Source organism: Pollicipes pollicipes, unplaced genomic scaffold, assembly GCF_011947565.3.
Source record: "Pollicipes pollicipes isolate AB1234 unplaced genomic scaffold, Ppol_2.1 Scaffold_3216;HRSCAF=3773_pilon_pilon_pilon, whole genome shotgun sequence".
Taxonomy (NCBI): Eukaryota; Metazoa; Arthropoda; class Thecostraca; order Pollicipedomorpha; family Pollicipedidae; genus Pollicipes; species Pollicipes pollicipes.
Window position 1 is genome coordinate 5,439,798 of NW_023596251.1, and position 26,556 is coordinate 5,466,353.

The 26,556-nt window shown below is 52.3% G+C and overlaps 1 protein-coding gene across 1 annotated transcript in view; it reads right to left on the reverse strand.

Annotated features, from left to right (window-relative positions):
- Ca-alpha1T (Ca[2+]-channel protein alpha[[1]] subunit T) overlaps positions 1 to 26,556 on the reverse strand; it is a 170,371-nt gene that overhangs the window by 94,056 nt on the left and 49,759 nt on the right. Inside the window, 1 exon segment of the mRNA XM_037213767.1 lies at positions 12,468 to 12,579. Coding sequence (XP_037069662.1) covers positions 12,468 to 12,579 — 112 coding nt within the window.

The following is a 26,556-nucleotide window of genomic DNA, read 5'->3' on the forward strand; positions in this document are numbered from 1 at the left end:
AACCTCGGAAATCTTAATTAAGGGCAACGCTGCGCCGACAAAGTGAGCCTCCATTGAACTATGATGAAGTTCCGAACTTGTGCGGTTCTCCAGACTGTTGTGTTGTCTGAAAAACTAATACCTTTTCAGTCCCTAATTGCACGCTCACGTGGTTTCCAGAAACACAGAAGCACACGCATTTAGAAACCTTCGCGAAGCAAGCAAAACAGAAGCATTGAGCATTTAGATCCCTTCACGGTTAGAACTTACGTACCCGATTCTCATGCGTTTGGATAGTGCACTGTAATTTTGGTTGGTAGAGCTTATACCACTCTCCTATATGGTGCCTTTATGCCTACACCCGCTCTTCACCCGTAGAAACAAACTCGTGTAGTTATTCTCACTTCTGCGGGTAGGCTTTACAACCAGTCCCTGTCAGTAAACTGCACCCAGTCGAGTGCTGGCGGCTGACTTGTTGCTTTATTCCGTGACACGACCGACCATTTTCTAGCCATAGGAATGTACATAATGTTAGTTTTTCCTTCTTTCCCACACCACTTTCCGCAATTCGTATTTTACCAGCACTCATGCTTGCACTATTTCACCTACGCAACGTTACCAAGACATTCACATTCTATGCCAGCGTGCTCTCGCTCTCGCTCTAAATCATACGCCAGGCATCTCTTCTGTCTGACGAAACCTCGCTCGGCTTTTAATTCCGCACAAGTGTTAGGCGGTCGGCATCTCATAAAAGCCTACACTTCGCGGACGACTTTATCTAATACCGCCAAGGGCTTCAGAATCTGTCCCTGGACGAACCAGCGTGACGGCGTCACATGCTGATGCACAACCGAGCCCAGTCGGGCTGAGATGATCAGAACCTGAGCTGAACATACCGAACGATATGGCCCGTTCGCTGGCTTCAGATTTCCCAGCGGTCTAATTAATGAAGCCGTTGCATAAGCTCACAGAAGTTTGCGGTTAACCATCAACGACTGGGTGCTTTCAGACCCGAATTAATCCCACTACGGCACTGGCCACCGCTTCACAAGTTTGCAAGCGACCGTTCAAAAAACGTCTACCATCTTACACGGTAAGAAGGCTTTGCTGCATTCTCACCGCACCAATGACAGCTTCTCTTACTTTATCAAAAATACTCGACAGGTCCGTTAGCCAGCCTCTTGCAAGACTTTGATATTCTAACTTCGAAGTTATCAGCCTCTCCAGTCGTCTGCCGCGCCATCGGTCCGTTAGCAACACACCCCAAGAGCCACCGGCAAGTTGACCCCGGGTCACCGGCCAGCTAATTCCGGGTCACCGGCCAGCTGACCCCGGGTCACCGGCCAGCTAACCCCGGGCATCCGGCCCGTTCAGCGTCGGTGCACCGCGCCGACCAACATGCATAAACAATGGCGGCTCGATGACCGCTGTGTCGCCCGGACGCGGCCCCGCCCACGGGGGGGGGGGGGGATCGCCTCCCGCCCACCTCATCTGTGAGACAGCCGCGCGGGCTGGGGGCCAGAATCCATCCCCTCCCCTCTGTCCTCTCCCCTCACCAGCGCCTATCGTTCTCATTTCTGCCAGGGATCAAGGCGGGGTGGGTGTTGATGCGCGCGAAGCAAGGAATTGTTGTCCACGCCTCGGGGTTATCATGATGAGATGAAGAAGGATGCAGATGCGCTTGCATGCACATCATGCCGAGTAAAGGCGCGTGATTGTGGCAGAGCATGTGTGGACCGTGGCTAAATGTGGCTGCGTACCTTTTCTTACCGATGACCACCGACTAAACACTGTGTAAATGTATGCAGTCTGTGATTTCAACATATCACATCCAAAAATTGGCGCGTTTTTTGTGGAAAGCATTTCTACATCAACGAGTGTGATCGTGGCCAGACAATCCAGATACACGTATCCAAATGGGATCAATGACGAATACTGGCGGAAAACTAAATAAACAGAGCCAAAATTAGACTGGAAAATTGAGCGGCTTGCCCCACTGGAACAATGCACTGCACGGTGCCGACAGCCGTGGATGTAACCACTTCTCTGATATTTTCGGGGGCATTGCAAAATCGGAGGGGTCAAACTGAAATCTAGGGGGGCAGCCTGATCTATTATTAGAATTCTGAATAGGGAAACTGAACAAATGTGCATTTTATGCACAGAATTGAAGGGAAAAATCACATTTTCCGAAAATTGGAGGCGACGAGTCTCCTAGCCCCAAGTGTTGATATCCATGTTAATAGTACATGAGCAGGCCAACGTTTTGCTCTTGTGCAGCAGCAAAATGCTGAGCTCAAGGCCGAGATCTGGTGATAAGCCCACTGAAAAAGGGTCTAGATCTGGTGACAGCCCACTGAAAAGGGTCGAGATCTGGTGACAGCCAACTGAAAATGCATTTCAACAGGATTAATGAGAACGGCACTAGGAAGAAGATTGGATGCATAATCCGGTTGGACAACCATATGACCGTGAGAGACGTGCAGCCTTGTGCAATGTGCGACGCAGCATGCGAGGCTGCAGCTGGCGGTAACGGGAAACACCTGCATACGGACGCCCACTCGACCTTATGTAAATGTGCAGTTATGTGAAGGCTAGCCCGCGCCCGGCCGGGGAGGTCGACTTCACCCCCTACGATTTTTTTGGAGCACAGGTGAAAAAGCGTTTACAGTAACACAACATTATTAGCACTCGTTTATCTATTCAAATAGTTTGTCATCCTTCATGCAACTTTAAAGATTTTTCCATCAACATCGGTGACCTAAGCTAGGATAAAGACGTGAACCTTAAAAAACCTTGACCATGCATAGCTGTTTGCCGGTCATTTGCTATCGCTTCAACTTGTTATAGTAATAAAACATGATAATACCTACAGTTTGTATCTTTCGATTTTTTTCGGAAAATGATCGGTCAGCATCCTTAAGTCGTCAACTTTTGCTCTTTTTTCGTAAAAAGTGTAACTTCGTGCGTTTCTATGTAGTTTTAGTATTTGTATATGATGAAAAGAGTATAAGCTTACACGCACAAGTATTGTATGACCACAGAGCAAATGCAATTGGCCCAGGTCATCACCTATCTCTAAAAGTGCTTTCTGCAAGACACATGCTGAGCTCAAAGTAGATGGTTTTATGGGGTAGTTTTTGACGCAGCACTCGAATACACCACTGAAAACAAGTTGTGATGTCATTATAGTACACAATAAGGTCACAACAAGTCATGTAAGAACATGTATATGTATATGAGGTCATCCAAGGTCAATGGCCTATACCGCCAGTAGCGGAGAGGCTAGATGAACGAGTGCGACGCGTGTAGCTATCTCCTTACTGTGTTTGTGAATCTGATGGCGTTTAATTTCATGTACCAACGTACCTTTTCTCAGTTTGTTCCAAATACCTTTCCAAACGTCGAAAAGCTATGCATAATGTAAACAACAGCTATGCGGTCTTGAGTATAGCGGGAGATGTGCAAGGAAGATGTGCATGTTTTCTGACCATATAAATGCGCTATACTGGTCACATAGACCCGAGTGGCGCCACATTTTTCTTCATTTGGATGATTTATGAATTTGATATAAGCCGACCTCAAATGACCTTTATGTCACCTTAAATCCTAGTTTTGTGAAAGTCTCCTGCCGAATTTATAATATATTCATGCATGTGTGCATGTTTTTATGCATGCATGTACGCATGCGTGCATGCATGTAGGTATGAATTTATGCATTGTAAATCGTAGTTCCACCTAGAATCGCAGCTTCGTTAAAATGGTAGTCGGGAGTACTTCTGTCACACAGCTGCATCTCGTGGCATAAACTTAGTCAGAAGCGCATTATGGAGAAAAGAGTCATTCTTGAATGCTACTGGTGGAACAATTTTGAACAGTGGCCTGATCTGACCTGACCCATGTGGGAGAACACGAACGTTCGGAATGTACTCCCCATGGCCTTAATGTTTATTTTCGTGCCCTTGAATATCCATCTTGATGCGTTAACATATGTTTGAACTGCATCTATCAGAACGACCACTGATGACATTCCCGTACACTCGGTGACCTCACCTTTGACCCAAGGTCAAAAATTTTGCATGCATTCTTCATGATTTTACGAGATTTCAAGACGGCATCTTTGTTTTTCTCACTCAGCGCCTGAGAGTGGTAGATCTCAGGGTGGAAGTGGACTTCCCCCGCCGGGCGCGGATGTTTCAAATCTCTGGCAGGGCGCGGAATAAAGCTCAGATGGTCAGTGTCAAAGTGACAAGAAAGGACAAGGGTTACAAGCCGATGGTCGGATGGTCGAGATTCAGAAGGCTGAGTGTCAAAAGTTCGGGACTAATGACATCACCGACCAGAAGGTCGCAGTTTGAAGAGTTAGCACGGCTGTTAAACCTCCGACCTTTTGACGCCCAGCCCGGTCATCCTTGTCATATACACGATCTCCTCAGCCGCGCGCGTGACACCGGCTCGCCACGGGCTATGCCGCTACGCTCTGCTGTAGGGCGGGTTAGCCTAACCATCCAGGCCTGGGCGGTTGGCGGTGGAAGACTGCAGCTGCCTTCCAGAAAACCCGTTTCTCTCTGTCACGTGCACAATGTGGAATTAATCCAGCGATTTTCGCCTTCATAGATCGGTGCCATGCGATAACGCGCGCCACACGGGCAATGGTGTGGCGAAATGGCGGCAGGGTGTTCCAATCATAAAGCAGGGATGTGATGGGCCTTTTCGACTGGAAGAGCGAGACACGGTCGGATCGCACATTCTGCCTATCAGTATCCGGGAGCCATAGGAGGCATGCATCTTACTGCAACAAAACATCAGTCTCGGTCATTCCCTGTATCTGCCACCGCACGAGGCAACGGCAGGTTTCAACAGGCCGCATCAAGCCCACCATTGGGGCTCAGCCTACACTGAAAACTGCTTTTGAGAACTTACACCGTAAGCCCTCGTGAGAGCATGTTGCACGGTCTGCACGACGAGACCTCTTGCTACATGGTCTCATCTGAGACCACTTTGTCACTTCAGGAGACCACGGGAAGGTACGGCCTTCTTGCGGAGGCTTTGTGACTCTCCGCTAGTTTTACAAACTTCTCAGCGTGTTGCCGTGAACGCTTTGAGACTGTTCACGATTTTCACAAAACTCTCAGCGCACCACCAGCAGCGACATCTACACAAAAATTGTGCACTTCCTGTAACTGTAACTAAGTCACAGTGAGTTTACCTAGCCTGAACGTAAGCTAATTCACATGCATTTTATAGTTAAGTCCTAACGAAGCTCATGTTAAGCTTCGAGAATTTCAGAAAAAAGCAACTTTCCACATGAAACTATCATTGCAGCGTTTTTAATGAGCGGCACCAAGCATTACGCGCTGTTCCTGAAGCAAACTGCAATAAATAATAATTATTTTAATATACTGATGGTAAGAGCAGCATTGTCTTTATGCATCTTGCAAGCGTCAGACAGCGCTATCAAAGTTAAACATCACTATTTTAAACAACTTGTTTATGAAAATAGCTTTTCTGTACTTGAACATTTTCGAGCACCCTGAATTTCTGCTTACGTCTAGCGCTTGCTGGCCGCCTGCCTTAGTGAGGTGGACGTATCAGAAGCATTTAATAGTAAGTCAACATTCCCGCGCTTAATCTAAGTTGTGCACTTTGCTTACTGTTTTACAAATGTGACGCTCTGGATTGGTCGGCTGATGGCCGGGGTGTCGCCCTAAAATCGAATGAAGGTCACCTGATATGGTTGACCCAGTTTGCAAGGCGTCAGAACGGACGAGGGGATGCCCGGAGATCATTATGCAAGTTGGGGAGAGAGCTTCTTAGCTCGGGGTAGGGGTACATCTGATGGGTGGGGGTCGGTCGCCACAAATAACCTGGTGAACCAAGTTACGCCTAACTATCCCATATCGCTATCTGTGGGGGCAGAGTCGCAGCCATGATTTTGTCAGGACACCGGGGCTCGGTGAGTACATATCTAGCCGGTTTTTTTCTCACTTTTTCGGGGGCCTACTGGCATTCGTGATGGAAAATGAAAAATCTGGGCCTTAGATAAGCCCCCCCCCCCCACCGGCTGTGTCCCTGTTTGAAAAGGACCAGAGGTGCATTGAATCTACGGCATGGTTATGTCTGTGTTTCATGTATATTTTTCAAAACATCACATCAAGCAGGCTCAGGCAAATAAAAAAGTTGTCATTTACATCACGATACGAGCTAAGAGTTTCGTGCTTTCCCACCCCGCTGTCTTACAGCATGGCTGTCAAATCGTGTGATTTATTTTACTTTGTCCCAAAATTATTTCTGTGGTTTCTGTTGGAGCTAGCTCTTGATTATGATCTTGAAAGCTTACGCTTTTTATTCCATGCTCAAGATTTCTGCGCGGTCCACGGCTCGAGAATCAGTGACAGCGGACCCAGAGCAGCTCCAGGATTCCCGCCAAGCTGAGAAGTACTATGACGGCGACCAACACCTGAGCGGGGAATATTTCGCTTCTTTCTAGTCAGTTCCATTTGCTATCTCTCTGTACTCCCGTGTTTTTGCATCATTAAATACCCTGTACAAGGGCAGTAATATGATTATCTGTATGGGAGAGGCTATGAGCCATGTGCCGCTCCTTGGGACCCTGACAAGTTTTGGTGACCTTGAGGTAGCATTAAAATCACAGGTTGACCGGGCGCCAAAACCTTCACTTCGGGGCACTACAACATTGATGATTTATTTTTTGAAGGTACGCATTTCCAAATGGCATCACAAAAGCCCTCCAACCTTTGTCCACAAGAGACACCAGATTGAGGAGGCACAACAATGTTCCGTCTCCCACCCTGACGAATTTCTGGATTAGTCGCTTGGCAGAGCGCGCACCAAAGTTTTCCCTCCTTTCAATTTCTAAATGAAGCATTTCTGGACTCCGCAACACCTGAATTTCATGAGGCACCAAATAAAAGCGGACGATTTAAAGAGCCCGATGCCCTTATTTTAAAGGGGAATGAATGCCAGGTCACCACACTTGCTGTACCGTTCACTCTGACAAAATGCTGTATTTGTCCGGTTGGTGCTAGGACCCCAAAACCTTCGTCTCGGAGCATCGTAAGCTATATTGTTCAGAGTCGCCTAATCCCAGGCAGTACCAAAACGGGCCCAAGAACTTCAGTTTAAAGAAGTAGCAAATTCTAAGGGACACCATCATGTCCGTGTCTTTCCATTGGCTAAATCCTCGGGTGGCCATTCGGCGAAGAGGCACCAAAGCATTAATTTCTGGGTACCATAACATTTATTCCCTAAAGCATCAAGTCCAAGGGAACCATTCAAATGGCCGCTAAGTCTTGGTTTCAGGTGGCACCAAATATAGCACTAACACAATTAATTTGCCTTCCACCCTGACGAATCCAGCATACTGAATGATTTCGGATGCCCCTCGGCGCAGGGCGCCAAATACTTTTCTTATGGGCGTTATAATTTAGATTCGCAAGAGACAACCAATTCCAGAGGACATCACAAAGAGCAGCAAAGCTTGCGTTTTCAAGTGATGATAAATTTCAGGGCACCAGAAATGGCTCAAAGCCTTTATTTTTCAGCAGAAACCACGCAGCAATGCTCACGGGGCCCATGACGAAGGGCCCGTTCGGGGGACCAAACGAGCAGGCCGGTGGTCATATCCAAGGTAACGCAGCCCTGACCACTAAAATGCCTAGTGAGAGGGCCTGTTGCACCGGTCGCCGGCCCCTGAGACAGTGAGGATCCTATATTAGCCGACTGAGACCACCAATACCGAACAGTCGATTCCGTGCCGGTCTAGGCCCTAGGAAAGCCCTTGCCCAAGCAGGGGCAAGGGCATGCTTGCAAATGTCATTCAGAAGGCATATTCAATTCGTTGGTTTCCTTAAACGGCATAGGGCCACCCGTGCTGGTTAGGGGACCACGCTGCCTAACAGGGAACGCTGTGTCGACAACGGGCCCATGGTCGACCAGGGGCATATTTCCTGAGAAGGGACAGCTACGGGACTTCAAATGTCAAAAGGCCTCTGACGTTGGCTCGGGACCGTTTCACAGTGAAGACATATGAACAATGGCTATTCAATGCTTCACTTTCATATTGAGACAATGGAAGTGTCCTGCTTCAGTCAGAGGTCACGTTACCGAACGAGGGTCCTCTTGAACTGTTGCTGCCAGGGGCCCATCAACCGAATTGGTCTCGCGGGCCATTTGCTGGACATTCTACGTCAGTAATGAGTCCCTTGCGTCAGTGAGGGCCGCTACGTCGATCCATCGCCAGGTGCCTCGGTCGGAGAATCTGTCACAGCAGGGAGGGGATCCGCGCAGTAGCATGATAGGTCCTCCAAATTGTATATAATCCTCCTGAGGGCCCTCGGATCCTATATATCATATATCATACCAGCTTACCTATATCTGATATATTCGTAAAACACCGAAGAAATACGGTAAATTCTCTTTCAGTCAAAGTAGTTTAAGATAGCACGGCTAAAAGGTGAAAACCGATTTCTTAAATGAAGTGGGCTAAATCCGTTGAACCATTTTGGGGGGAATTTTGGGAACGGATTCCCTGCTGTCTTTCCACCAGCAGGCACTATGTAAACCGTGGTGTCCCTTTCTTCCTGTGGCTCTGGCTGTGCCTCTGGCCACATAGTATGTGCCCTTGGCATGCGCGGAGATCGGAGATCATCATGCCACATGCCCTTGAAATTCTTGAGATCGAGATCGGTCCAGGTCAGCACAGCCCATGGGGAGAGAGAGAAGGGGGGGGGGGGGGTTACGCTAACACCCGCATTTGGTAAAAAAAAACAACAATTTAGCATCGCAGCCTGGCTCTTGCCAGAAATTTAAAAATTAACCATAGTCACAGTCATTCGGTAGAATTTTCCCCACGCGGTGGTTCACCACGAATTACCTTAGAGGGCTAACACAACGCTGCAAAACAGAAGATAAGACACCACAACATGAAACAGGAAAAGCGAAAGACAGACACCACCCAAAAAGCTTCCCATACACACAAGCACCATAAAAAACCAGCCCAAGTGCAGCGCAACCACATCACGCGCTGCTGTCGCCGGCGGTCGGCTCCAGGGTCACGTGACCTGGCGTTCCAGGGTGATGCGGCTCGGTGTGCAGGCCTTCGCTGACTTTGCCCAGTCAACACCTCGGGAGCCGCAGCATCCCGGCCGCTGCGGCACGAGTGTCGCGAGACGACATGATGATGATGATGATGATGATGAGATGGGCTCGACGAGCGCACATGTTTGTTTTGACTGGGTACACTGGCTGCAAAACAGGGCTTTTGCACCTGCGCTCAGCCGTGGCGACGCACCGTTTTGTCCACCCTTGTCCACCAAAACGCTTGTAGCGCTGTCGAGATGTGTTCCAAGTACCGCACCCAAGTCACAAGTCTGTCCACGGGGTTCAGTTTTTTTTTGTTTTTTTTTGGACACGATGAAGCTGGAGTTCAGTGCACACAGTACATTAAACCATACCTAAAGCCAGATCAGTTGCCAGTGAGCAGATATCTGTCTAAGGATGTTGCGTAACATTTGACGTCTTTAAACGACAATAACTGTTGAATATGCCCCTAATCTAACAAAAACAAGCAATAGGGGCAAGGCTGCAGCTGAAGTACAAGTCAAGTGAAGTTGCCGATGATGCGCACGCGCATATGTAGCTGATCATGTATAAACGAAATGAGGTGTAAATAAGTCATTCCGATTCGGCGTGACGAAAAAATGCTAATCGGAATGAAAATTATGTTTTACACTTGCGCGACATTTGGATGTGAACCTGAGCAAGTTACCCAGTCATCTACCTAGATGGTATCGGGGCATTTAAGTGACCTTTTTGAGATGCATGGAACATTGTGTGATACATTTATTTGGGGGAGCAACAGTAAAGGAGTCTTCTTCACAACAAATCTGGGCGTTTTCATTGGCTTATTGGGTTGGATACTGGCAAACAAATGCGAACAAATATGAATACCAAACAAAGATGAATGTCAAATGCCGGGATATGCGAGATGGCGGTAGTTCTTGGGAGTTTCACCATCGACACCAGCTACCGCGTGTTCCTTCGTGTTTGACGCCGGAATGCTAGACACTTCCTTGACGTGCTGGTGATGTACAATATCTTATCTCCCTCGGCTGTTAGGCCTGTGGACCCCATATTCTTTAAACATCGCTGAAGTCATATTCTGTACTTCGAATTTTTGTTGTTTTTTTGCTCCATAACCGTTAAAGTACACGGTGCAAGTGTGGTGAATTTCCATGATATTGACATAAATCATTACACACATTCCAGGTAGTTTCCCCTTGTTTTACCGTCTAAGTGAGTGAAAGCGCACTGCGAAAAGTTCTACGAAGACCACTGGCTTCGCCGTTTTTGGTTCCAGGCCCGAGTTCTTCAGTATTGACGTCATGTGATGTCACTTAAGTCACTATGACTTCGAATTCATGTACAAGTTGATTCGATGTAAGGTAAGCAAACTTCAAAAATGTAACTGTACTGGTTTCGTCGTACGTAAGTTAGCGATGGCTAGTCATTTGGGTCGTGTTATCGTGCCTGTCTTCGTTGGTATTTACGAGCCAAACTTTAACTCGCTTGCCAACCTTCTCCAAAGTACGTACTTTGAGATGACATGGCCCATCAATCTCTGGAAAACAAAAACGCCCGCCATATACATATCTACCAACTATGACTAGTTCTCCACCAGGCGTGGAGGAAGCATCCTGGTTAAGAGACGAGAATCTGATAATGAAGTGGTCGGAATCCGGGGACCTTCTTGTGAGATGGGGGTGGGGTGGGGGTGGGGGGAGGGCATCAAGTTCCATGGAACGCAGCAGTGAAACGCGGCTTCATCCTTGAAATCCCGGATGTACCCCACTGGCAAGCTGTCACCTAGATGTGTCCAGGCTATAGCATTTGATGCATTATGCCTGTGAGCGCCATAGTTAGTACTCAACGACAGCATCGTACAAAGCTCTGCAGCCATTTTGTGCCGTGCTGACGTAGAAGGGCTATTCGCCCATCCTATTTGCTGTTGGGCTTTTCCCTAGGCACGGTTGCGGTGGACACCTCGGCGATGTGACCTAACCTGTTCCGAGCTGTCGGGGACAACAGCCGACAACCGAGGCTAGCTGCCTGGCTAGAAGCCGCTTTATCGTGGAGACGGAGGATATGACGGCGGCGGAGGTGTAGGAATGGTGGCGGCCGTTCTGCCGCAGGTGGTGTCATACACATTATTTGCTGAACCGCTGGGCCTGGTCGAGCCCACCCGCCACCCGCTTTCCTGCAGCACTGCATGCTGCAGGTGCACAATTGCGGTGTTGTGCCCGGGTAGTGCCGGGCTCTGGCCAGGAGGAAAGACATAAAAGAACAACGCGCAAAGTGGCTTGCCGGTCGGTGGCCATAGCACGCAGGTCCAGTAGGTGCGTGCAGCGCGGAGGCGTCACCGATAGTTGACGCGAGTTTGTGTTGTGGCTGGTTTGGAAACCCGATCTCATGCGCATGTCCATAGAGTAGCGTCGTGCTGCTGTAGAATGTGTCGCTCTGCTGGGAAATATGTTTCATCGTTCTGATTGCAATGCATCCTTCTGTTGTGCTGTGTTATGATTATACAAGTGTGTTCGCAATGCCGATTTGGAAGTTTTGGCTTTTGTCGTCAGCGTACCTCAATGGAGATGCGCCGTTCTACCATGAAATGCGTTGTTTTGCGGCAGGGTGCCTTGCTCTACCATGCGATGAGTCATTCAGCTGTGGGATGTGTCGTTCTGCTGTGCTGTGTTCTAACAACACGACGTGATGTGATGCCTTTCTGGCGTACGTCAATGGAGACGCGTCGTTTTTCTGTGGGAGGGGTAAACCTGCTGAGACACGTCACCCTGTTGTTCTCAAGGAGATATGTCCTTTTGTTGGGCTGCGTTTTGACTACTTGATTATGTGTTGTTACGCGGATCCCAATGCTTTTTTGTTTTTGTCTTTGGTGGGGGTCGATATAGATGATTACGATCAAAAGTAGAGATATATTGCATGATCGCATATTGCAAGTTTATCACCACGATGACTGAAAAATGGGTGAGACCCCCAAGAGTGCTCAGAGACCATGCAGGCGTCTGTTTGGTCTGAGAACTTTTCTGCAGGGTTCCCGGCATCAGTGCAGGTTATCTCGCTCGAAAGCGCTCGATTGTCACCATGCTCCAATCGATCGGTTACTGAGATAAGCTTTCTCACGCGAGGTAATTCGCGGTGACGCTGAGAGCCTGGACTGCTAGAGCGACACAACAGAGAGCCTAGCTGAGAGCGACATAAGACCAAAGGACTCACTCTGAAGTTCTCGTAAAGTGTGGCTCTCAGCAGAGGCAAGCTCTACCCTTCGACAGCCTTAGAGAACTCTCGGTAGGCTTGCCTGTTTTTCAGTGCATGGTCAGCAGGTGACGCGCCAGCCTCGCCGCTCGAAGGCTTGCTGTGTTACACATAAACATACGGGGTTGCGCGCTTACCTCCAGGAGTCTGCAGCGGCTGCTGGCGCACTTGGCGTCCTCGCACGGCTGGTACATGCCCAGGGTGACGCAGTTGATGAAGATCACCAGCATCGTCACCCTCTCGAACCACGTGAGGTAGCTGGTTAAGGAAACGACTTGCGGTGGCGGTGCCTAGCATGTTTGGGCGGACAGGAACAGTCACGCTGGCTTAAACGAACGGTTGAACGACACTTGTGGCGCAAACGTCACTCAATAGATTAATTGGCAACCAGAGCAAGCACCCCCATTGAGCGAGTGATTGAGCGCGTATGCTTTTGCGGGTGTGCTTAAATAGGCACTCGTGACCTGTACTTGGGGTCATTCGGATGCATGCGAGAAAGCAGTCATCTTTGAAAAAGACCTCTTTACGCCACAGGCACCCGGTCTTCTTCCATTGCGATCCACGGCTAGTGTATCGAGGCTCAACTATTCATGGGACTTCCCCCTGCTGTTGCTATTTCCTAGTGCATGTTGATGCCACCACTTGCGAGAAGCTGCCAAGAACAATAAATAAAATGTGGTATTATGGCAGAAAATGAATGCTGCTGTTTTGCTTCCGTTCTGTTCCTGGCTATCTTTTATGCCCCTTTGTGCCCTTTTAAAGCCCCTCACGCAATAAGATGCAGGTTTGAATTTCTTCCTGGATGGTAATGCGCGGTACATTATTACCGGCACATCAAATGCATTTGTTTTTCACAGCCCCTAAATGTGCATGCTACTAACTTTCGATTATCACATGCAGCTTTTATTTCCATTTACAAGTGGCCCCGCACAAGCGGACCAGCGGCGGCAAAGCGCATTACTGCAAGCTGTCGTAACAGCTCTCATCCCCACAGATCACCTCGCCTCAGCGGCTCCGCCAATCCGTCTGACCACACCAAGCGATCCCGTGATCCCCCCCCCCCCCCAACACCCGACCCCCTCTGCATTCCTACGTCACCGGCCACCCGGCCACGTGTTCTCGCGTCACCCGACGTTTTCGGTGGCGGCCCGCCTCCCCGCTCTCCCCGGCGCTGGCGCCGGGCCTGGCACCGGACGCGGCCTACCAAAACTGTTTGCTTTTTGATCGGATGGTTTACACTGGCCGGCGACGAAGGCACCAGCTTGTGCTGCCGTCGGGGCCGGGCCGAGTGTTTGTCGCCGAGCCCCGTCAGTGGTGTGGCCCCCGAGCCGTCTCCACGGGGCGACGAGAGCTCCCGAGCTGTCTCCACGGGGTGACAGGGGCTCCCGAGTCGTCACCAAGGGGCGACAGGAGCTCCCGAGCTGTCTCCACGGGGTGACAGGGGCTCCCGAGTCGTCACCAAGGGGCGACAGGAGCTCCCGAGCTGTCTCCACGGGGTGACAGGGGCTCCCGAGTCGTCACCACGGGGCGACAGGAGCTCCCGAGCTGTCTCCACGGGGTGACAGGGGCTCCCGAGTCGTCACCAAGGGGCGACAGGATCTGGTGTCGGGCGGCGGGCGGGAAGACGGCGCACAGAACCGGCACCGAGCAGCTGCCCCGGCCAGGGGTGTCGTATGGGCTTTTTTGGAGGATTTTGTCAATTTTGTGCACGAGGCCTATTTGCAGTCGACTTTGAATATGCTTATGCTGACAAGATCAAGTCGAAAAGTTCTCAAAGAAAGTGTCGTAGAACCCGATCGAACAGGGTACGTGCATCGGGACTTTTGTGTGTATAATCTTTCCAAATCCGCAGTTTTGGACTAGGTGCCTGGACAAAGACACAGCCGTCAGTGACTTGCCATACCGATCGCTCATCTTCACGGAGAGACGCGTTCGTTCTCAAAAAGTCTGCATATAATTTGCACTTCCAAAGACACCAGAAAACAACTTACATCATGATAACCCCGTTGCGTGTTGTCGCAGAGTCCGCGCGTGTACCATCACGGCTGCTACTTGGTCTTTGTGATACAACTGCGCGTATTTCTTTCCCGTCCAGCCAGTATTTCTATCTCTCACACAAAAGGCCCTGCGTGGCTAGCGGCCCGCTGAGTAGCTACAAGCTGACTGGCAAGGATGCCGCGCGAAGAATGGCGCTGTATTTCGGGGCAGGGACGGTGAGGTGTTGACGTGGCGCTGTATTTCGGGGCAGGGACCGTGAGGTGTTGACATGGCGCTGTATTTCGGGGCAGGGACGGTGAGGTGTTGACATGGCGCTGTATTTCGGGGCAGGGACGGTGAGGTGTTGACATGGCGCTGTATTTCGGGGCAGGGACGGTGAGGTGTTGACGTGGCGCTGTATTTCGGGGCAAGGACGGTGAGGTGTTGACATGGCGCTTGCAGTATTCGACGACGCATTCTGCTGCTAAGTTTGCTGGCTGCTCAATACATCAGGTGTATCGAAGTGAACGGCACTCACACGCCGCTGGTGCGGATGGAAAGGTGAAGAGCGTCGAAAACATTCAGCGCAGTTTGAGGCCCTGCCAGCTCTGTTTGTGCACCAATTCCTTCACCTGTATCTTTCTTCCCCCTCTTGAGAGGATGGAGGAGCAGCTGTGCTGATCTCTGTGATCTCAGATTTGATCTCAGATTTTATCTTAGCTGGGCAGCTGTCTATCGATTGTACCTAGCCAGCTGTGACTGTACCGGAAGTGTGTGCCCTCAGCCCAGGGCACATTCAATTCCCTCTCATCTGCAACTGACGACTCAGGCTTCAGTGCGTGACCGCCCTGCCATGATCGATATGACGAGTCCAAACGCGGCGTGAAGAAGCTTCCGACGACTGGTAACTTGCTCTTCACTGTTACTACGAGACAGGGGACGGTTAGACAGGAGACAGCTTACCAAGAGACTTACCAGGGGACAGCTGGGCGTCGGCAACGCAGCAACAAAACCCGGCCTGCGAGGCTATTTTGAGCTGTATTTTCCGGACGTTTAATCCTCTTTTGGGCAGATTCTGTTTCTATTAAAGGCGCTCAAGCGCTCATCGATTGTATGATGCGCGTCGGTGACGTGATGAGTCGCGTTGCCGGGGCTGGCTGAGAAGAGGGAAGCCCGGGCCGGGAGCTGTTCTTGGCGTGAGTTCCGACAACAATCTCAGAGGGCTCCGTTCCTGAGTCTCAGTTTCGGGGAGCTTGACAGTGGCCGTATGCTTTGAGCGATGTTTTTTGGTCGTGGGTTCTAAGCTTGAGATTCCCGCCGTGGAAAAGTTCCACTGCCCCCTGCAACCCCCCCCCCCCCCCACACACACATTAAAAGGGTGCAATGGCTTGTAACGACTTAAGCATTTAGATGGAACGATTGCCAGCCCTACAGTTATTCTGGCTGTTGTCAGGAGCCTGGTGTCCTGCTTATACAGTCCATGATGCTTTCGCGGTTTTGATTGGAAGCTCCTGGGAACTTCCGTTTCTTTGGGAGAGCTTTGCTGGAATCTCTGTGAAATTCGCTAAGATTTTGCTGAGTCCACGGCTTACATCTAGCCCTGCCAATCCTGTTTTCCAATTTCGAAACAAATGAGCGATCCCACCGGCCTCGCCACCACGGCCGTAACCAGCGCTCTGGCTGGGCGCTCCGGCCGACGGAGCCGACCAGTCTGACACCCTTCCAGGTCAGACCCACCTCACATACCCCGCCCCCCTACAGGCTTCAACACCTCAGTCCCTGCCCGAATACGCCCATCGTCGCCTCACGTCCCTGCCCCGAAATACGCGCCTTCGACACCATCCTGCCCCGAATACAGCGCCATGTCAACACCTCACGCCCTCCCCCCAATACAGCCATGTCGCACCTTTTGCCCCGAAATACAGAGCGCCATGTCAATCACGTCCCTGCCGAAAGAAATACGCGGCACACACTGGCGCCGATCTGGCGCCGCCTCTGGTGCAGGGGCGACCCCAGACCCCGGCTCTGGGCGGCGAACAATGCGCCGGTTCTCGGGCGGAGCAGCGCCGATCGGAATCGGTGTAAATATTTGACAACATGGCGGGGCGCCTGGTGGTCTGGCGATGCAGCAGCGACCCGGCCACGCCGGAGCATTCGGCCAGCCCTGGACGGGGCTGATGCCGGCCCAGACTCCGGCACAGGCCCCGAGTCACGGCCAGGTCCGGCAGAGGCTGCGAGTCATGGCCAGGTCCGGCAGAGGCTCCGAGTCACAGCTAGGCCCGGCAGAGGCTCCGAGTCACGGCCAGATCCGGCAGAGGCTCCGAGTCACGGCCAGGTCCGGCAGAGGCTCCGAGTCACGGCCAGGTCCGGCAGAAGTTCCAAGTCACGGCTAGGTCCGGCACAGGCTCGGAATCCCGGCCGGGCCTGGCGCCAGCTCGGAGTCCCGACTAGGTCCGGCACAGACTCGAAGTCATGACCAGACCTGACCAGGTCTGGCACAGACGACAACCCGAACTCTGAGCCCAGAGGCGACATAGACTGATATACTGATAGCTAGCATGCGTGGCTTCAGGCTCAGGGCGCGTACTTAACATATTTTATTGAGTAAACGCTGAACCCACTACCCACGTTGTGCCGTCCCGTTTAACGAGCGATTTTGCCTCCGCTCTTTCGCCAGACAGACTCGCGGAGGGTTTTATGCACCGCACAATGCTGCGGCATAGCCACTCCGCGTCTGGGTTAACCTTTGTTGGGCAGCTGCTAGCTGACCTTTCCATATCAATCGGACCAAACAATGCGCCCGGTCTGGGGCTTGTATCCAGTGACGTCGGATGAAGAGTCCAGTGTCTTTCTGCAGACCAAGAGCGCGGTTTCTCTTCCCCGTCCCTTGCGATGTTTGTAGCCTCGTTCCGGCCGACTGAGCTGCCTTGCAGGCGAGGCTAGGGAGGGCGCTGTTTTGTTACGTTTGCCAAATGGGAAATTTGGCATAGGACCGAGTGGCTAAATGCGCCTCTATAAATGGTACGTTATGATGCGCTCGAAGGATTCCAGGTAAAAATGAATACGAGAACGATAAAAGCGAGATCCGTTGATGACTGCCTTGCATTGCTTGCCTTGCTTTCATTGAGTAAGTCTGCATTCAACTGATACTTCTCCGAGCGAAGCAGTTGTTTGAAGCATTTGCGGCGTGCAACGGGTCCCGGTCCCATTGTTTCAACTATATCCCTCGCGTCTCCTGACTGGGCCGTCAGCTGCCAGCCGGCGAGCGATTTCGCCATGCGATCCCTTCTGGATGCAATGTTTACATGCAGCTATGCTCGCCAGACGCCATGGTTGTCAAATATTGGCCGAGCGCCGCGGCGTTTGGACGCCAGCAAACAACGCCGGCCGTGAGCGAGGCAACATCAGGCAAATTATGCGCCGGAATCTGGTAATCTTGGCTGATTGTGTGGCGGTGTCTGGTAATCTTGGCTGACAGTGTGGCGGTATCTGGTAATCTTGGCTGATCATGTGCCGGCATCAGGTAATCTTCGCTGATCTTCTAGCAAGCATGGCCACGTAGTTATAAAATGTGCGCTGCTGTGATCGTGAGACCACCGTGGCTGTTTCCACTGGATCGGGTTGACGCATGAACCACATTGTGTTTAAACTCTTTCACTGTCAAACAAACTTCCTCTTAATGTCAGGGCGAAGCTCGCTTCGCGTACTTGTGGAAGCCATGACTTCGGATGATAGAAACCAGGCGACGGAAATGGGCGAAGAAAGCATGCCCTAAACATCACTGCTACATTGCTACACTATTTGGATGATTCGTGATTTGCCGTTTGGAATTTGAGTAGGCCTTACGCGTTGGACATTGGCATCGTTCGACACTCAGGTATATATACACCGACATATCCGTTCTCGGTTCAAAAGGCATGCGTCGAGCCTGAGATTGCTCACACGGAAAGACATGAAAGTCTTCAAGTTATATACGAAAAAACGCTCACATTTGGAACAGAAGCAGTATGAGGGTAATTAACGTTTGGTGAACTCATCGACGCCCGTAGTAAGTAGGTGGTGGACTGGGCTGGTTAGAAATTCGGGGAAAATGGCAGGTAGGCATACGAGTATAAGTAGAAACCTCCAGAATATTGGATAGACACTTCAAGAAAGGTGATAATGTACTACAACTGGTGGTTATTTTGGTAATGGTTATTTTACAAATGCATGCCATCCTCAAATTCCAAAGCAAAAACAGAGCCTGTACGACGCTTCCTCAGCCTCGTTATCAAGCGGGTAGGTAGAACTAATACGACATGGTTGATAGGCGGGTGTGGTCAACACTCATCTAGTGTCGGATGGACGGAATAACGAAAATAGCGCACTATCAACCCCTGCGCGACAGCCAGCGCCAAGTGAGTTTCAACCGCCAACCATGAATAACCGAGCGCCGTTCAATTGGATTCGGCGCGTTGTTGTCGATGTGACCCGCCCCCGGTCCATACTGGCGCCGCAAACCGGCCTTACCGTGGTAGGTTGTTCGACCGCGCTCCCAGCACCAATCGATGCCGGTCCGGACGGCCGGCAGCGGGGGCAAGGCGGCACCGCCGCGGCCATACATGCCGGCGCGCCGCCACGCGCTGCTCCGGGGGCTACCTTCAGAGGCCGGCGGCGAGCGGCTGGCCAGCGGCGCGACGCCTGGCCGCTGGTGCGCCGCTCGCCGCCGGTGCTGGCAGACGGTGGGTGCCCGAATGAGGTCACGTGGACACCCGGTTGATGCCACGGGGCGTGCGGGAAGGTCACATGGACGCACGGGTAAGGTCGCTTCCCGGCTCGTGGTCGAGCCGGCCAAGGTATCAACCCAGGAAGGTAGTCCGCCTCCGGGTCTGGCGGAAGGCGTCAAGGGAGGCGCGAGAGGCGCACAGGAAAGCGTAAGTGCGTCAGCAGGCTGCGCCCGCTGATAGCGGTCTGAGACAGCTGCGCCCGCTGATAGCGATCTGAAACTGCTTGTTCTCCACGGCAGCAACGTATGGGCTTTAGCTTGCCAATGACCTCGATTCGGGTTTCGCTTGCTGCAGCCGGTGATCTCAACGCGTTTTTTTTATCGTCGCTATCACGGCGTATAGTGTATCAATATGGATATGCGGTGCACACACAGAACGTGCTCTCCTGGTCAGGGCACCCACGTCCAGAGTAGCTGAACGCTGTTGTGATGAACTCTTTTGCCGAAGCAGACACCATAAACCGGCTTGCAGTGTTGATGGTGCAATTCGTCACGTAAGAGTTCCATGAAGATCTGAGCCTCAGCGCCAGAGTTAGGGTGATCTGTGGTAACCTGTGGTGACCTCAGCACTAGAGTTAGGGTGACTTGTGGTGAACTGTGGTGACCCGCGGTGACCTATGACCTGTGGTGGCCTGTGATGATCTTTGGTGACCTCATCCGGAGTAAAGGTGACCTTTGGTAAACCGTGATGGCCGTATCTGAAGTTAGAGTGACCCGTGGTGACCTGTGGTGGTCTCATCTGAAGTAAGAGTGGCCTGTAGTAGCCTTATCTGAGGTTAGGGGGACCTGCGGTGACCTTTGGTGACTTGTTGTGACCTCAGCCGGAGTCAGGGTGGCCTGTGGGGATTTCTTCAGCAGGCTTCAATAAAACAGAGCTCATCCGTGAGCCTGTTGTATAAACATCAGCGGAATGACAGGTGAAAAACGAGGATCGCATAAATTCAGAGTGCGGGATGCAATGTCGGTTTTTAGGACACTGAAAACGTTGTACACAGTTCCTGTCAACTGTATGCTTTAGGTCGATTTCCCCACCTTATTTTGCCTCCCGCAAGTCTCCAGAAGACAAATGACTCTGGCACGAACGTAAAAAGACACAGCAGAAACGCTTTTAGCCGACAACCACTTTACGCAAAACAAAACAAAGCTTCCCCAGGTGTCTGGACGCCGTTAGCACGAGCTCAACAACAATCTTTCGCGGTGGCAGACGGTGTGGTTAAGATGCAGACGCTCAGATAACCGGTGATTTTCAGCCTAACCATATAAGCAGATGGCTGTACGGTGTCCGCAACGAAAAACAATCGATGCGAGCCCCACGCGTGACAACATGTTCACTACAAAATTGAGCTCTTTCAGTCTGTTCGGAAGCCTTAGCGAGAAATTAAACAGCCCTGTTTTGCACGGGCTTAAAGCCAACGGCTATGAAGAGTTTAAAGAGGACTGGCCAACTCACAACGCACCATCAGCTGCCAGGGTTGTTGATCGGGGTCTCCCACACTCACTGTCACGCCAGGCTTTCAGAGGACCTCAGAGACGGGCCGACAAACACTTCAGACCCTCCGGCGTTAACTTCTCTCTGCTGGAGGGGTGCTGTTCAACAGGGAGAAGCCAGTTTTGAAAGCACCACTCAGTTGGCTGCCTCGGTCTGAAGGGGCGTCGCTGGATTAGAGCAGGAAATCCATGCTGGCACCACCCCGCAATACCTCGTGACGTTGAGGACGTGTTTGGTGCCACCGAGCCAACTCGCGCACGCGTGATGACCCGGTCCGTGGCCCTGCTATGCTACGTAATCCAATTCATGCCGTGTATCAAATGAAGTAGCTGGCGTGTCTGTACGGAGAGCTGCGTTACGGCGAGGTTGTCAGCGTTTGAAACCTCGCCAGTATCAGTCATGCACGCCTTTTGGTTTAGTGAGGCCCTTCTTCAGGGAGGAAATATCGTGGCATTGGCACATCTACATCGCCTGGTCTTACAGGCTTCCTCACGATTAAGCCTTAAGGTCGGAAAGCCAAATATTCATTCATTTTTTCAAGGCACGTCTCACTTAAAAACAGTTCCTCGAGCTAACCAAGCGCATTCAAGAAGAGTGTGTTCATATGAAGCGTTTCACTGCATTCAAGGTAATTGTGAGTGTAACAGAATTTTGACTGTATCCAGTGTGTGTGTGTGTGTGTGTGTGTGTGTGTGTGTGTGTGTGTGTGTGTGTGTGTGTGTGTGTGTGTGTGTGTGTGTGTGTGTGTGTGTGTGTGTGTGTGTGTGTGTGTGTGTGTGCGTGTGTGTGTGTGTGTGTGTGTGTGTGTGTGTGCCGGTGTATGTGGCTGCTGAGAATACACCCTCCCATCCCAGTTTGATTCCTCCTATGTTGACTTGTCCTTCCATTCTCAGAGACGTTTTTACATTGCACCAATGACGAAATAACCTTAAGCGTCCTTAATTTACCCCTCGAGTCATAAGTGTACAAATCGTAAGGTTCAGCGGTACATGCTCCATCTACTGTCATGAAAACTGTGAGAGAATTATCACATAACAATGAATTAAAAACAGGTCTAGCCCTCCGACTTCTCCGAGCATCCTACGTCTGCGATCCAAATGAAATGTTCAGACACTGTTAGAAAGAACGAGAAGTCACTGCTGAGTATAAGGCCATAGTTGTACCGGCTTCGGCCGGCGACCGTTAATACCACAGAATGCAGTGTGTAACAAAAATAACCAGCTTTTTTCGAAGCATGCGACTGGTATTGACATTGCCATCACAGTGCTGCCTCAAATGTTAGCCGTGGCAGCCGGGCTAGCTATGTACGCCTCTCGATCTTTCTCGATCACTATGTACACCTCTCGATCTTTCGTCTCTGATCATCTGCTGGGTGTTGATGTGTCTATCCATTGTTCATATCACTTGGTTCAAATTACGTACGTTGTTTAGTGCATTTGCGGGAGCATTATGCACATAGATAAGACGGTAGTAACAGCCTTATTCCTCGGATAAAACCAGTAGACTGGAAAAGAGATGCGTTAATATTCCGGTAAAATGCCTTTTTCGAAACGAGTAAGGATTCACTTCTGCTACTCGTCTCGATAAAGAGCATGCTGCCGAAACATCAACGCATCCATATCGGCATTCTCCTGATTTTTTCCCGAGAGAAAAGACTAATTCTTCTGTCTTAATCACTAATATCGCATAAAAATCTTTAAAGAAATCGCTAGCAAACCGCTGAAATATCGATAGCATTTGCCAAAGTCGCAAATGTCTTCAAAGTAAGCCACACTCCCCAGCCTCGCCCGCCTTACTAAACATAGGCGGCGTTTAATCCTACATCGAAACGCATTGACGCAAAGATGACGATGCAGTCGGAACGCGCTACCTACACCAATTCAGCAATGGCATACAACAGAAGATGGGAGGACATGGTCCGTACGCGTGCGCTGCGGCGACGAGCGGCGTCCTCTAACGCAGTCTGTCAATTTATCAGCGGCCGTGTAGTCCCTGGCAGGAGTGATAGATATTCCCCGGGATCAGAGCGACCAGCATCGCTTCCCCTTCACAAACCCTCGCAAGCGAATGAAGATGGTCATCTGCGGAACCGCTTGGTGCGTGGTGGTCCTCCTTACTGGCCGATGACGCCGATGCTCCTGCCAGCGCGGGGACGAGTGACCCCCCTCCACCCGTATGGTGACCCCAGCCTGAGCAGCACTAACCCCGTATGGTGACCCCAGCCTGAGCAGCACTAACCCCGTATGGTGACCCCAGCCTGAGCAGCACTAACCCCGTGTGGTTACCCCAGCTCTGAAGCAGCATAACCCCGTATGGTTACCCCAGCCTGAGCAGCACTAACCCCGTATGGTGACCCCCAGCCTGAGCAGCACACCCCGTGTGGTTACCCAGCCTGAGCCAGCACTAACCCCGTATGGTGGCCCCCAACCTGAGCAAGCACTAACCCCGGTGTGGTTACCCCAGCCTGAGCAGCACTAACCCCGTCTGGGTTACCCCAGCCTTGAGCAGCAATAACCCCGTATGGTTACCCCAGCCTGAGCAGCACTAACCCCGTATGGTGACCCCAGCCTGAGCAGCACTAACCCCGTATGGTTACCCCAGCCTGAGCAGCACTAACCCCGTATGGTGACCCCAGCCTGAGCAGCACCAACACCGTATGGTGACCCCAGCCTGAGCAGCACTAACCCCGTGTGGTCACCCCAGCTTGAGCAGCACTAACCCCGTATGGTTACCCCAGCCTGAGCAACACTAACCCCGTATCCGGACCTGAAGCCGACGTCTGCTGGCCGTGCTCGGGGCTGGGGCAGCACGGGAGCTCATCCAGAGATCACTCTGCAGCACGTCAGTGTAACGGGGTACCCGGGGTACATGCGCAAGGTTAACACGCGGCACATGGGGTACACGCACAACGGGGTATGTGTCACATCTGCCTATGCCGTTTCAAAGAGGAAATAGAGAAGCCCCACCTGGAAATGCTTGGTGATCGTACAGTCAACCTAGTTGCCACATCACAGCGCACGATGTACCCTTCAAGATGTTCGCCAGCTGTCTCTGTCATCACTGCCAACAACCCCGCCCCCCCCCCCCCCCCCCCACCCCCTGTCACCAGTCGTCCGCCTCAACCGAACCCGACGGGCGTCTCTTTTGGTCGCAACTGGTGCTTGTTTCGTCGACAGATATCCCGTTCGACACTGCGGACGTCGCTTTAAACCTCGACAAACGCTCTTTTTGACCACGATGGACTTCCCTTATCACCGTGACAACGGCATGGAATGATCAGAATGCGCCGAAAAGATTCGAACGGAACAATATCAACGCCAAACAACTCCGCCGAACGTGCCCTTCCAACGTGCCGATTGTCCGTGGTGGCCCGAGTCAAGTCCGTGTCCACCCCGCCGACCCCCGGGCTGGCGCGCCGGCGAGCGGGCCTCGTCGCCTCCGTCGGCGCCGACGCCATCCATCGTCGCCTCGGACGGGCGAGCGCGGGGCGGCAGGCCAGGTGACGGAGCAGGACCCCGCCGTCGGGACCCGTCTGGCTTATCGACCGGCCGGGGCCAGCGGCGCGCCGCGTCGTGCCGCTAGCATTGTCCGGGGTTGTTTGGCCGGGTCATGCTCTCCATGTTGCCGGGGTAAGCTAGCGCAGAGCTGTATAATTATGAAGTAAGAGAAGTGAGGAATGAGGTAATGTTGCCCAAAGCCACCCTGAATAGCCTGAGGTCCTTGTGAACCCCAGGACGCCAAGGCCGCAGAGGAGCTGTGTCATTACGAGGACAGCGAAGAAGTGGGGCCTTTCGGATTGCTGGCTGCCGCGGATATCCCAAGTAATCACCCCGAAAATGACCCCAAAGCCCACCCCGTGATCTCCAGTCCCCGTAGCCCCATGCCGTATTATGGAAGGGAAGGATTCCTAATTTCCCACTCCGTATGACACACCGACACTCTTCTCGGCGGACGAGGAGGGGTCAGTTGGAGGACACTCCCCTCGGCGGACGAGGAGTGGTCAGCTGGAGGGTGCTCTTCTCGGCGTAAAGCCGCAACAAAATCCCGAAGTGACACCACGCGCAAAGACACAGTACTTCGCGTGGCTGCGACTTGAAAGAGCTAACGCGTGGGATACGAGTAAACGATGAGAAGACGGAGGGTGTACCTTGACTACAACGAAGTTAGGAAAATACTTGTACATTCCTTTGCAAAATCGTCATTCCAGCAGACCTGGCACTGCATACGCTGCCGATCGAGAGGAGTCACCCCGCTGGTCACGGGCGGAACTCCGGGGATATTGCCCTAGGGAACAGGGCAGGCGGTAGCCGGTTTTAACGTCATCCTTGAACGGCTGGTGCGCCGTGGAGTGTGCCCCTTACCCTTGGTACCTGGTGTTTCCTCTAAAAAAGTTATCGGGCAGATATGATGTAATGCCTGCCGCGCCGCTGTCTCTCTGGCTTTGCTTGATCTTACTGCGTTAGTAAGGATGCTACGTAATAGGATCGCTGTGCGTACAATGAACAATGAACAATGGGTGGGGAGATATGTAGTTTTTTGCCTGGGGACAAAATGGCGGCAAGGGGCACAGAGGGGACCGCGCAAAGATGCAGAGTCTGCTCCTGGGAGCCAGCCACCGCAGCGCGCAAAGATGCATAGTCTGCTCCTGGGAGCCAGCCACCGCAGCGCGCAAAGATGCATAGTCTGCTCCTGGGAGCCAGCCACCGCAGCGCAGTCCGGTTTCTCCGGCCAAGCGTCCCCTCACAGGCCGAGTGTCTGTCCATCGAGCACATTCGCCATCACCGCCAGCTCTACACCACGCGTAACAACGCCGTATTCACCAGCAGCTTGTCCTGGCTGCAATATCCTTAAAACATTTCGAGCAGCCATCGTCAAAGAAACGTCCTCGCAATTGGCAACTGCAGGGCTCTTTTCCCTTCAGCTGTCCTTCACGACCAATAGCACGCAAACAAGTGGGTGGGCGTTCGCTTCCTTGCGTTGAGCGAAGCCTCTCGTAGCACGCCACTAGCTTCGCACAGCAGGACCGCGCGGCGATCGGTACCTGTCCGAAAGCCGGTCGGTGGCCGACGACCGGTGACCACAGCCCTTATTATTCCACCCCTGTGTCCCACCCATTGATCCGGCTTTAGACGGTGGCCGGGTGTGGGCGGCACAGCCTAACAGCCAGACGGATGACCTGCCGCGCTCGGCCGGCGCGCTGCCGCTTCCCGCCAAAACCTGCCGGCCGGCGCCAAAGCGCCGTCCGGCAGCGTGCGAGAGCAGCTGCTGGTATCTGGGCGGCCGTCGCCGATGGCCTGAGGCTATTGACCTGCGCGCCGCCGTTGAACATGGCCGCGAGGCCTGCCAGCGGTCGTTAAGGTCGGAGCGCACGTGCCCACCCAGCGCGGAGGACATTCCGGACGTGCCACCGGCGCCGGCGGCACAGGTTTTCTTCGCTGTTGGTTCCAGACGCTCTCCAGACGTGGACGGCCCGTACTATTTCGGGATTGGCAGGTGATCATCATCACGCTCCGCGGGGTGTATGGTTGGCCGCTATGGTGGGGTCGAATGCCTGGGATGCAATGCGTGAGTTTTGCCGAAGCATGCCCAAGCATGCCGAAGCTATGCGTGAGCGTAAGTTCCAGCGTAAGCTCTAGCATGTTGACCATCGCCAAGCTGCGCTGGGATACAGGCGCCGGGTCAAACAGGGCGCGCACTGCTTTTATGAATGGGAAGAGGCCCGTAGGCGGCCGTCACATTAATGGCAGACGAGCACGTTCATGAAGTCTCAGCCACCCTGTATAGCCGAACCTCATCCGGCTGGTGGTGGCCGCCGTTCTCATCCGCAAAGTAAGAGATCCTCCTCGTTCCCATCTGCTATTGACGCAAGTCCACACATACACTGTCGACTGTGGAACTCAGCGATGGCGCGAAACTCCTGCGCCGCGGTAGGCGTGAGGGCCGGAGTTTGTGTCCCGCCTACTACGAGGCTCCCCAGACTCGCACTGGGAGCCGT